Source organism: Amphiura filiformis, chromosome 15, assembly GCF_039555335.1.
Source record: "Amphiura filiformis chromosome 15, Afil_fr2py, whole genome shotgun sequence".
Classification (NCBI taxonomy): Eukaryota; Metazoa; Echinodermata; class Ophiuroidea; order Amphilepidida; family Amphiuridae; genus Amphiura; species Amphiura filiformis.
Window position 1 is genome coordinate 54,377,390 of NC_092642.1, and position 13,089 is coordinate 54,390,478.

A 13,089-nucleotide genomic window follows, 5' to 3' on the forward strand; every position below is an offset into this window, starting at 1 on the left:
ATTAAAACTGATGTTTTGGTCGTATTCAGCATTTATCTAACGTATATTTTGAATATACACGGTCACATTATACATACCTTCCTAACTTTGATATGTTTATTGGTAATTATTCCTCCATTTAAGCCAAATGAGCACGGTCTACCATAATGTTAAATAAATATATATTACTTTTTAAGTTATATTATTCTGGTAGACCGTTATTGCGTCATTAATTCTTGTTATCCTTGTTATAAATAAATTCGCATGAATAACAACAGCTCAACCATAGTGTAGTGGTTTGCTTACTGCCTTCTGATCATGAGGGCTACGGTTCGAAGCTCATTGTCGCCGATATCTTTACTTTTAAATCCTGCTCTTTATCTCTTTTTATTTTTGAATACCAATAATAAGCACATTTAAAATTTGTATTGTATATAATTGTTTATACACTTTTTGGCATCGCATTGTTACGTTGAATTAGCGTGTCTGTGATGGTAGTTGAAGGCCTATATTAAAGAGTTTAACGTGCATTCCGATAATAGCATTTGAAATAGGGTAATGAGTTTGAAAGATCAATGATAAGACAAACATCATGATTCTGTTCTATTTATTTCTATATTTTCTTAATTTCTTATTTGGTTTGCTTTTATTATGTTTGTAAATTCTTCCAAAGGAGAATTTATATGTCCACTCTAATTTAAACAATCAATGTGTCAAATATTCCTTGAAAAATGCATGCATTGCAGGGTTTGATATTCAAAAAAATGTTTAATTTAATAAATTTTTTAAAATTGGCTCATCATGTAATGCATAATGAAAATATCTTGACATCACTGAAAAATTATGAAAATCGAGCAACGCGTTCGAGAGTTATGGCGATTTTATTGATATTAATAGATTATTTTTCGCATCCCTATACAATCAAGTGCAAATTTGCTGGGACACTTTCATAGTTCAATGACCTCCCGCACCCCTTATTCAATGTTGTATACCAAATGCCTCATTTTTAAATGGCCTATATTTTTGCTCCAACATTGGTTGGTGGGGAGGAGGGATTCGAAATAGGTTGGAAACTATACAAATAAAATATCACATGGTGAACTTCATATGACCGGTTTTATTGAACAGAGGGCGCGAAATATGAACAAGTGTCCCAGGGAAATTTGCACTTGATTGTATTAAAGAAAAAAAAAAATAATCTATTACTTTCAGTAAAATTACCATAACTCGCAAACGCGTTGCTCGATTGACATGATTTGTTCACTTATTTAAAACAAATAACATTGCGCATTTTTTGGTTACTTTAATTGTCATTTTTTGTCAAACTAAATATTTTTAGGTATCAAAATGCTGTAATACATGCATTATTTAAGGCATATTTGACACATGATTGCTATTATAAGCGCATTGTCTCAAAATTCACTTTTAAAACAATTTAAAACTAATCAAAATTAAATCATATTGGAAATATAGAGTACAATCAGTTAAAAATACCTACTGAAATAACAAAAAAATCATAAAACAAAACAATTGTTTCCCTTTAGTTCATTGGTAAATGTAAATGTAAATTGGCAACATAAAGGAAAAAGAAAAAGAAAGAAAGAAAGAAAGAAAAAAAAAAAAAAAAAAAAAGAAAAAAAAAAGAAAGAAAAAGAGAAAGGAAAGAGGGAAAGAAGAAAGAAAGAAAGAAAGAAAGAACGAAAGACAAAAAGAATAAAAAAGTAAGAAAGAAAAATAGCATTACATGGATGCTAAAGAAAGAAAGAAAGAAAGAAAGAAAGAAAGAAAGAAAGAAAGAAAGAAAGAAAGAAAGAAAGAAAGAAAAGAACGAAAGACAAAAAGAATAAAAAAGTAAGAAAGAAAAATAGCATTACATGGATTCGAACTCGAGATCTCGGGGGCGAGAAGCGAGGCCAGTAACTATATGCCACCGGGAGACTGATGACAATTGCACTCGATTTCAGCGTATTTAATCCTATCATTGCAATGCTACTGTATTGTGTTATCGAGCTTCGATCCAATGAAATCATTCATTAAAACTGATGTTTTGGTCGTATTCAGCATTTATCTAACGTATATTTTGAATATACACGGTCACATTATACATACCTTCCTAACTTTGATATGTTTATTGGTAATTATTCCTCCATTTAAGCCAAATGAGCACGGTCTACCATAATGTTAAATAAATATATATTACTTTTTAAGTTATATTATTCTGGTAGACCGTTATTGCGTCATTAATTCTTGTTATCCTTGTTATAAATAAATTCGCATGAATAACAACAGCTCAACCATAGTGTAGTGGTTTGCTTACTGCCTTCTGATCATGAGGGCTACGGTTCGAAGCTCATTGTCGCCGATATCTTTACTTTTAAATCCTGCTCTTTATCTCTTTTTTATTTTTGAATACCAATAATAAGCACATTTAAAATGTGTAATTGTATATAATTGTATATACACTTTTTGGCATGGCATTGTTACGTTGAATTAGCGTGTCTGTGATGGTAGTTGAAGGCCTATATTAAAGAGTTTAACGTGCATTCCGATAATAGCATTTGAAATAGGGTAATGAGTTTGAAAGATCAATGATAAGACAAACATCATGATTCTGTTCTATTTATTTCTATATTTTCTTAATTTCTTATTTGGTTTGCTTTTATTATGTTTGTAAATTCTTCCAAAGGAGAATTTATATGTCCACTCTAATTTAAACAATCAATGTGTCAAATATTCCTTGAAAAATGCATGCATTGCAGGGTTTGATATTCAAAAAAATGTTTAATTTAATAAATTTTTTAAAAATTGGCTCATCATGTAATGCATAATGAAAATATCTTGACATCACTGAAAAAATTATGAAAATCGAGCAACGCGTTCGAGAGTTATGGCGATTTTATTGATATTAATAGATTATTTTTTCGCATCCCTATACAATCAAGTGCAAATTTGCTGGGACACTTTCATAGTTCAATGACCCTCCCCGCGCCCCTTATTCAATGTTGTATACCAAATGCCTCATTTTTTAAATGGCCTATATTTTTGCTCCAACATTGGTTGGTGGGGAGGAGGGATTCGAAATAGGTTGGAAACTATACAAATAAAATATCACATGGTGAACTTCATATGACCGGTTTTATTGAACAGAGGGCGCGAAATATGAACAAGTGTCCCAGGGAAATTTGCACTTGATTGTATTGAAGAAGACAAAAATAATCTATTACTTTCAGTAAAATTACCATAACTCGCAAACGCGTTGCTCGATTGACATGATTTGTTCACTAATTTAAAACAAATAACATTGCGCATTTTTGGTTACTTTAATTGTCATTTTTGTCAAACTAAATATTTTAGGTATCAAAATGCTGTAATACATGCATTATTTAAGGCATATTTGACACATGATTGCTATTATAAGCGCATTGTCTCAAAATTCACTTTTAAAACAATTTAAAACTAATCAAAATTAAATCATATTGGAAATATAGAGTACAATCAGTTAAAAATACCTACTGAAATAACAAAAAAAATCATAAAACAAAACAATTGTTTCCTTTAGTTCATTGGTAAATGTAAATGTAAATTGGCAACATAAAGGAAAAAGAAAAAGAAAGAAAGAAAGAAAGAAAGAAAGAAAGAAAGAAAGAAAGAAAGAAAGAAAGAAAGAAAGAAAAAGAAAGAAAGAAAGAAAGAAAGAAAAAAGAAAGAAAGAAAGAACGAAAGACAAAAAGAATAAAAAAGTAAGAAAGAAAAAAATAGCATTACATGGATGCTAAAGAAAGAAAGAAAGAAAGAAAGAAAGAAAGAAAGAAAGAAAAAGAAAGAAAGAAAGAAAGAAAGAACGAAAGACAAAAAGAATAAAAAAGTAAGAAAGAAAAATAGCATTACATGGATTCGAACTCGAGATCTCGGGGGCGAGAATCGAGGCCAGTAACTATATGCCACCGGGAGACTGATGACAATTGCACTCGATTTCAGCGTATTTAATCCTATCATTGCAATGCTACTGTATTGTGTTATCGAGCTTCGATCCAATGAAATCATTCATTAAAACTGATGTTTTGGTCGTATTCAGCATTTATCTAACGTATATTTTGAATATACACGGTCACATTATACATACCTTCCTAACTTTGATATGTTTATTGGTAATTATTCCTCCATTTAAGCCAAATGAGCACGGTCTACCATAATGTTAAATAAATATATATTACTTTTTAAGTTATATTATTCTGGTAGACCGTTATTGCGTCATTAATTCTTGTTATCCTTGTTATAAATAAATTCGCATGAATAACAACAGCTCAACCATAGTGTAGTGGTTTGCTTACTGCCTTCTGATCATGAGGGCTACGGTTCGAAGCTCATTGTCGCCGATATCTTTACTTTTAAATCCTGCTCTTTATCTCTTTTTTATTTTTGAATACCAATAATAAGCACATTTAAAATGTGTAATTGTATATAATTGTATATACACTTTTTGGCATGGCATTGTTACGTTGAATTAGCGTGTCTGTGATGGTAGTTGAAGGCCTATATTAAAGAGTTTAACGTGCATTCCGATAATAGCATTTGAAATAGGGTAATGAGTTTGAAAGATCAATGATAAGACAAACATCATGATTCTGTTCTATTTATTTCTATATTTTCTTAATTTCTTATTTGGTTTGCTTTTATTATGTTTGTAAATTCTTCCAAAGGAGAATTTATATGTCCACTCTAATTTAAACAATCAATGTGTCAAATATTCCTTGAAAAATGCATGCATTGCAGGGTTTGATATTCAAAAAATGTTTAATTTAATAAATTTTTAAAATTGGCTCATCATGTAATGCATAATGAAAATATCTTGACATCACTGAAAAAATTATGAAAATCGAGCAACGCGTTCGAGAGTTATGGCGATTTTATTGATATTAATAGATTATTTTTCGCATCCCTATACAATCAAGTGCAAATTTGCTGGGACACTTTCATAGTTCAATTACCCTCCCCGCACCCCTTCTTCAATGTTGTATACCAAATGCCTCATTTTTTAAATGGCCTATATTTTTGCTCCAACATTGGTTGGTGGGGAGGGAGGATTCGAAATAGGTTGGAAACTATACAAATAAAATATCACATGGTGAACTTCATATGACCGGTTTTATTGAACAGAGGGCGCGAAATATGAACAAGTGTCCCAGGGAAATTTGCACTTGATTGTATTGAAGAAGACAAAAATAATCTATTACTTTCAGTAAAATTACCATAACTCGCAAACGCGTTGCTCGATTGACATGATTTGTTCACTAATTTAAAACAAATAACATTGCGCATTTTTGGTTACTTTAATTGTCATTTTTGTCAAACTAAATATTTTTAGGTATCAAAATGCTGTAATACATGCATTATTTAAGGCATATTTGACACATGATTGCTATTATAAGCGCATTGTCTCAAAATTCACTTTTAAAACAATTTAAAACTAATCAAAATTAAATCATATTGGAAATATAGAGTACAATCAGTTAAAAATACCTACTGAAATAACAAAAAAATCATAAAACAAAACAATTGTTTCCCTTTAGTTCATTGGTAAATGTAAATGTAAATTGGCAACATAAAGAAAGAAAGAAAGAAAGAAAGAAAGAAAGAAAGAAAGAAAGAAAGAAAGAAAGAAAGAAAGAAAGAAAGAAAGAAAGAAAGAAAGAAAGAAAGAAAGAAAAAAAGAAAGAAAGAAAGAACGAAAGACAAAAAGAATAAAAAAGTAAGAAAGAAAAATAGCATTACATGGATGCTAAAGAAAGAAAGAAAGAAAGAAAGAAAGAAAGAAAGAAAGAAAGAAAGAAAGAAAGAAAGAAAGAACGAAAGACAAAAAGAATAAAAAAGTAAGAAAGAAAAATAGCATTACATGGATTCGAACTCGAGATCTCGGGGCGAGAAGCGAGGCCAGTAACTATATGCCACCGGGAGACTGATGACAATTGCACTCGATTTCAGCGTATTTAATCCTATCATTGCAATGCTACTGTATTGTGTTATCGAGCTTCGATCCAATGAAATCATTCATTAAAACTGATGTTTTGGTCGTATTCAGCATTTATCTAACGTATATTTTGAATATACACGGTCACATTATACATACCTTCCTAACTTTGATATGTTTATTGGTAATTATTCCTCCATTTAAGCCAAATGAGCACGGTCTACCATAATGTTAAATAAATATATATTACTTTTTAAGTTATATTATTCTGGTAGACCGTTATTGCGTCATTAATTCTTGTTATCCTTGTTATAAATAAATTCGCATGAATAACAACAGCTCAACCATAGTGTAGTGGTTTGCTTACTGCCTTCTGATCATGAGGGCTACGGTTCGAAGCTCATTGTCGCCGATATCTTTACTTTTAAATCCTGCTCTTTATCTCTTTTTATTTTTGAATACCAATAATAAGCACATTTAAAATGTGTAATTGTATATAATTGTATATACACTTTTTTTTTTTGCATTGTTACGTTGAATTAGCGTGTCTGTGATGGTAGTTGAAGGCCTATATTAAAGAGTTTAACGTGCATTCCGATAATAGCATTTGAAATAGGGTAATGAGTTTGAAAGATCAATGATGAGACAAACATCATGATTCTGTTCTATTTATTTCTATATTTTCTTAATTTCTTATTTGGTTTGCTTTTATTATGTTTGTAAATTCTTCCAAAGGAGAATTTATATGTCCACTCTAATTTAAACAATCAATGTGTCAAATATTCCTTGAAAAATGCATGCATTGCAGGGTTTGATATTCAAAAAAATGTTTAATTTAATAAATTTTTTAAAATTGGCTCATCATGTAATGCATAATGAAAATATCTTGACATCACTGGAAAAAGTATGAAAATCGCGCGACGCGTTCGAGAGTTATGGCGATTTTATTGATATTAATAGATTATTTTTTCGCATCCCTATACAATCAAGTGCAAATTTGCTGGGACACTTTCATAGTTCAATGACCTCCCTGCACCCTTATTCAATGTTGTATACCAAATGCCTCATTTTTTAAATGGCCTATATTTTTGCTTTTTCTTTGGTTGGTGGGGGAGGGAGGGGATTCGAAATAGGTTGGAAACTATACAAATAAAATATCACATGGTGAACTTCATATGACCGGTTTTATTGAACAGAGGGCGCGAAATATGAACAAGTGTCCCAGGGAAATTTGCACTTGATTGTAGGTAAGACCATCGTTCCACTACTCCTTGAGCCTGGTTATCAGCCAGATGGCTGGTTAGGCATCCTTCAAGGCATGGACCTTTACTATGAGTTTCATTCTAGTGAGCTTCTGGAAAACAACATGAAGAGATTGACGAAAGCAATTGACGATTGTATAGGGAAGGAGAAGACAGGAGGTACGTTAGTGCTATTATATACCCTAATGAATGCAGCTACTTACAGTGCAGGGTAATACATTCAGAAACATTCTATGTGGCAATGCATTCAGAAATACTGTAAACACATCGCTACGGTAATTAATTTCTCTACCTGATTGGGACCTCAGTGGCAGTATCGTTGACAACACCAGAAAAGACTTTCTGAACATGCAATACTGCTTAACAATATGACATATTTTCTCTCATTTTATTTTAGAGCCAATGGCTACCAATACAAAGGAAGATCAAACAGATGCAGCCATATCATCTGACATCAAGGTATCGTCGATCGAATTGGCGCCATCCAGCGCTTCTTCAACAGAAGTGACACCACATAGCACATCTTCACCAGAAATGGCGTCACCCAGTATATCTTCAACCGAAACGACACCACCCAGCGCATCTTCAATCGAGACGGCGCCACCTTGCGCATCTCCAACCAAAACAGCGTCATCTAACTCCTTTTCGACCGATACGGCGGCACCTAGCGCAGCACGTACCCCGTCTAAATCTACTACTTCTGAATGGTCAGCCGATGATGTCCAACAATGGTTATATAAGATCAATCTTCCAGAGCTTTGTTCCATCCTGGATTTCTGTGATGGTGATCATCTGGAAATGCTGTATACGCAATTTTGTAATAACCCCAAAGAGTTTAAGGACGAAATGAAATCTGAATTTCAGATGAGCGCTAAAGTGTATCTTCAGTTCACAGTTGCGCTTAAGAAATTATTTAAGAATTAATATTATTCAGAACATGACTTGTTGTTTAATATCATTTTAACGCTAGTGAGCAAATTAATGTTAGACGCAAGTGCCCTCCAAGATAGGAATACGTTCAAGAACAATATTTAAATGCTTAGATTTTGATACCACTGTAATGCAGCGGTGCTATAAGCCTATAATTAATTGCTCCGTATTCAATTCAATGGAAGCTATTTCACTGATATGCCATGGATGTTTTATATACGGATCTTGTTATTTTATACTGTATAATGTAACTAATTTCAAGCCTTATTGAATCAATACTGAAGAGGAGTCGGCTCATTTTTTTACTAAGAACTAAGAACGGTTAAATGACAAACATGTTTCATGATAATTGAAGTCTATAGTGGAAAAATAGCTCAACGACCATTACGTTTTGAGGTATAGGCCATCAAACATGTATACATTCCATAACTCTACAGCACGTTATAGTTTGAAATTCATATTTGGTATGAGTTGTTATGTTTATGAAATAATAACCAATTTACAGGGTCATATAAATTACCGATTTCTTGTTTCTTGTTTCTTCATAATCGCCATTATGGATTTGAGTCCTTCTTCCACTATAATCATGGTCAACATTGAAATGATTGCAATTATTTTAAAACTTCAAACAAAAGCTCAAACAATAAAAAAGTATATAAATTTGTAATGTGCAAGGTAAGACGAACAATTTGATATATCACTCATGAAAATCCGACATTTTTGAAAATTTGACCCCACTTGACCTTCAAGTGACCTTTCGTCATTATCTCCATAATATAACCATACGTCTGACATATAGCAAAGTATACATATTCGGGATCTTTACAACGTAAAGAGTAATTTGATATACATGGTTATTTTGATCATTTTAAAATGTTGACCCCTACGTGACCCTTACGTGTCCCCTACAGGGAAGGGGTCAAATGCCTAATTTTTGTGCCAAAGTATAAATCGTCAAACCACAATAACTAATTTTCGCCAAAATGGTCGTTGAGTCCTTTTTCCACAAGGGTCTTCAATTTGGATATCGTATTACATACATAGAAAAAAGGATGGTTTCGAATGTTGTTTGTTGTCATTTTTCTTTCTTGGGAAGACACTCCGATATTTTGACAGTATAAACTTATAAAGTATCCCAAATATTGGTACAGTTGAAAAGCATTATTAAAAAAAGTAAAATAATGGGATCTTAAAGTGACAACATGACCTTAAGGGGGAGGATGTGCATTAGAAAGACAGATTTAAACCAAAGTTGCCTATGAGGGCGCACACCACTAAAGTATTATTATTATATTAACGTACGCCCGTCTGGAATGAAACACATGAAAACCCCGTGTACATGTAACATTGTGTAATAACCGTGACATGATTAAAATGCAACATAGGCGTGTTAGTTATAAGCATATAGTTTCTGATCATTTCATTGGTTATTTCAAAAGGATCTATTAATGTTACATTTTATGTAAATAGCACAGGTACAAAATCATTCTATATCGTGTTATATTACTTGACTTTTAAAATTACTTCCGCGGTTTTCTTTCAGTTCCTAAATGCACAGAAACTGAAAAGTACTTAATGGTGAACAAAGTCCTTGATTTTCAGTAACAATTGGCTTATGATGCTCTTGGAAAGCTGTAATTAATATCAGAATGCTAGATAGTGGTCAGAAAAAAACCCCGTAAATATTGAGGTGATGCAACTACTGCATGAGTTGCAAAACAAAACGGCGGAAATTCGTAAATCGAGTTTTACACATGATGGGATGAGGTCATCATGATTCATAAGGGTTACATACACGGGTTCTCCTAAAAGAATCTTCATACGCGGATGTCGAATAATGTTAGAAAATTTATCAAAAGTTATTTTAAATATGTACTGTAAAGTAAAATGAAGAATTTTAATATAAGTAATATAGCATTTCCATCGGTAGTTTAGAGCAAATTTATGCTTCAGCAATCAAAGGTGTCACAATCAACTTCAATGTATGGGAACTACCGCATGCTGTTTCAGGAATGCATTAGTAAACCAAATCAGTTAAAGTGTTTGTTATAAAACTTTTTTCATGCCAGATATAATTATACAAGTATACATTTTGGAAAGGAAACGAGTCATGGAATCTAAATATAAATCGTGTGTAAAACGACCAGTTAGAGAAAATTGAAATATTATAATTTGGAACATACTACACACGAGGGAAAATGCAAAATTGGACATGAAAAAATAGACACTCCATTTCAGGAAACTTATTTTTTAATTTTTGGATATCGTGGCCACATCATAAGTGTTACACCTTTATCCAAGAAAGTCATCACTTTAGATCAAGATGCAAGATGCTTCAACCTACCCATTTTAGGTAAATGTTTAACCTTTTGGTCAAATGTATGCATGGATAACCCATTTCTCATTCCTAGTAACTTCATCAATCTTCTGATTGAACAAAAAAAAACCTCATTTATGTCAAAATTAATTTCAACGAATCATTATTTTGTACTGAATGATGGTTGCATAGGGAGACTGAGGGATCAGTGACAGAAAGGTGAAGTTCGTCAACATTTTAGGGGGTATTTATGTTGAGCCCTGTATTTCAACGAGACAATTGATACTAATTTGCTTTATTTTAGTTACCGCTCATGATCAAAGTGAACATGTACCCTAATACTTCCTTGTGCTATTAAATAATCATGACATTGTAATTCTTTGACCTTTGGCAATGTTTACTAAAACTAATTGAACTTTTTTACCGGATGAATGATTTTGCTTTAGCTGTATGAGCAACCAGAACAGAAACAGAAACACTCTATGTCGCAATAAAATTATAAAATTGCTAACCAACATTAATTTTGGTATTTATATTTTTAAAAGAAGCTAACTCATTTAATTACTGCCAGTTTGTGATCGGGTTTGGTTTGTCATTTTTTTGACACCACAGAATGTATATACATGTATAAACATTTCTGTTAAGTTGAAATCATGACAAATTATCCGTCTGATGATCGTAAGTGAGGGTATTCCGTGAAACGGTTGTCTTGCCAGAGGTCTATACTTTGAATTTGTTTCTATAGCTCATCTGTAATGGGTTTGAGCACTCTAAATTCCAAAGTTAGTCACTATTATGCCCCCACTATTGTTTAGTGGTTGAGCACTCTCGACTACTTTTGGAGTAGAGACTGTTCTGGTTGGCTTGGTTTGTCATTTTTCCACAACACAGAATGTATACATGTATAAACATTTCTGTTAAGGGGGTACTAAACCCATTGCATTTTCTTTGCATTTTTTTGCATTTTGTGAAGAAATGAGAAAAAGAAATTGGACAAAGTGGTATGCAAAATGAAGGGGCAAATCTTCTCGTTCAATTGGTGGCATCAGTATCAATGACGCGTACATGATTCTAATGGTATAAGCCAAAAAGTGGTACATCACTGATGTTTTAAATTCACTTCATTTTGGAAAGCTTACTATCAACGGATTTCGTTAAAATTTTGGATATGTGTTGCTAACACATTAGGGAAATAATGTTGATATGTAAAATGGGAATAAATGGTCCCTGATTTCTTTTATGACTTCATGAACTTGGTGCTCCACAACTATCAAAAAACGAACCGGTTAAAATGCTTCTATTTTCAATGTTGAGCTATATTTTGTATTTCGAACTTGCGACACTATTTCACTGAAATTTAATTAAGCCATAGGTAACAGGTTATCACAACCACACTACAGCAATGTTGAAAAAGATTGTATTTTTTGTCACCTATACCACCATATTAGGTAGTTTTCCGTAAGCTTCATTTTTGTGATTTTGGTAACTATTTTATATTTATTTGCCCAATCCATCTCAACTAGGCAATCTAAATTGTACTCACCATTTACATCCCACGGTATTTTAGCATATCCACCTAACACATTTCCATTATATATCCAGTAACAGACAAAATATCAAAATTGATGCCTCATTATGACATGTATGATATCACAGACTACCACATGTATTCAGAATTGATGCCTGAATTTGACCTGAACCAATTGATCTATAACCTGACCTTTGATGACCTTATAGCCTTTTTTAATCTCTTTTCCTAACAACACATCATGGAAGATACATACATGGTGTAGTATTAAAAATTGTCTATGTGGAAGAGATTAGGCCTATTTAATTTATTCAGTGTTATAATCAGTGAGTATATTTCTATAGATAGTATAACAAAGGATTTAATGTATTCTATTCATGTATTCTACTTGGACATGTTCAATAGAATAAATTATGGTTTGTTATGAAACACACATCTCAGTTACCAGGATACAGTAAACAAAAAAATATATAGGGCTAACATGATTTTCTAAAATGATTTAAAATCACTTTGTAGGTAGAGATATTTTATAAGTTTAGGACATGAGATGATGAACATATTTATGTAGTTCATAAATTTGCAAGAAAAAAAAGAAGAGGGGTACTGATGAAAATCAGGGTATTATTCCCCCTTAAGTTGAAATCATGACAAATTATCCGTCTGATGATCGGTATACCCACTGATCGTAAGTGAGGGTATTCCGTGAAACTATTAGTAACGGTTGCCTTGCCAGAGGTCTATACTTTGAATTTGTAGATATATATATATATATACTGCGCCAATAAAGTATCCTTACACTTGGAAAAATAATCACAATTTCAAAACTGAACAATATTGGAGTAAATTTGTTTTTTTAATAGATGCACTATTCAATCATGCACATTATGATACCACATTGAGTCCAATGTGACCTCAAGAAGTAAAGTTACAAGCAATTGAATAGACGAAGGTCCCGTTTTAAAAGTGACAAACTGGCCTATGCAAGGCGCAAAAAGATTCCATCAAGCGAAACAAAGAGACACACAGTTTCTTCAATGAAGCGTTTAATATTTAAAGCAGTTTTTATTTCAGTTTTTACTTCTCTGTACTTTTCATAACTTTCATT

General features: G+C 32.2%; 1 protein-coding gene across 1 annotated transcript in view; it reads left to right on the plus strand.

Annotated features, from left to right (window-relative positions):
* LOC140171844 (uncharacterized) overlaps positions 1–11,152 on the plus strand; it is a 31,790-nt gene extending 20,638 nt beyond the window's left edge. Inside the window, exons 6-7 of the mRNA XM_072195173.1 lie at positions 7,192–7,368; positions 7,607–11,152. Of these exons, the coding sequence (XP_072051274.1) occupies positions 7,192–7,368; positions 7,607–8,133 (704 nt within the window). The 3' untranslated portion in view covers positions 8,134–11,152. The remainder of the gene's footprint in view (positions 1–7,191; positions 7,369–7,606) is intronic.
* Positions 11,153–13,089: the final 1,937 nt, after the last annotated feature.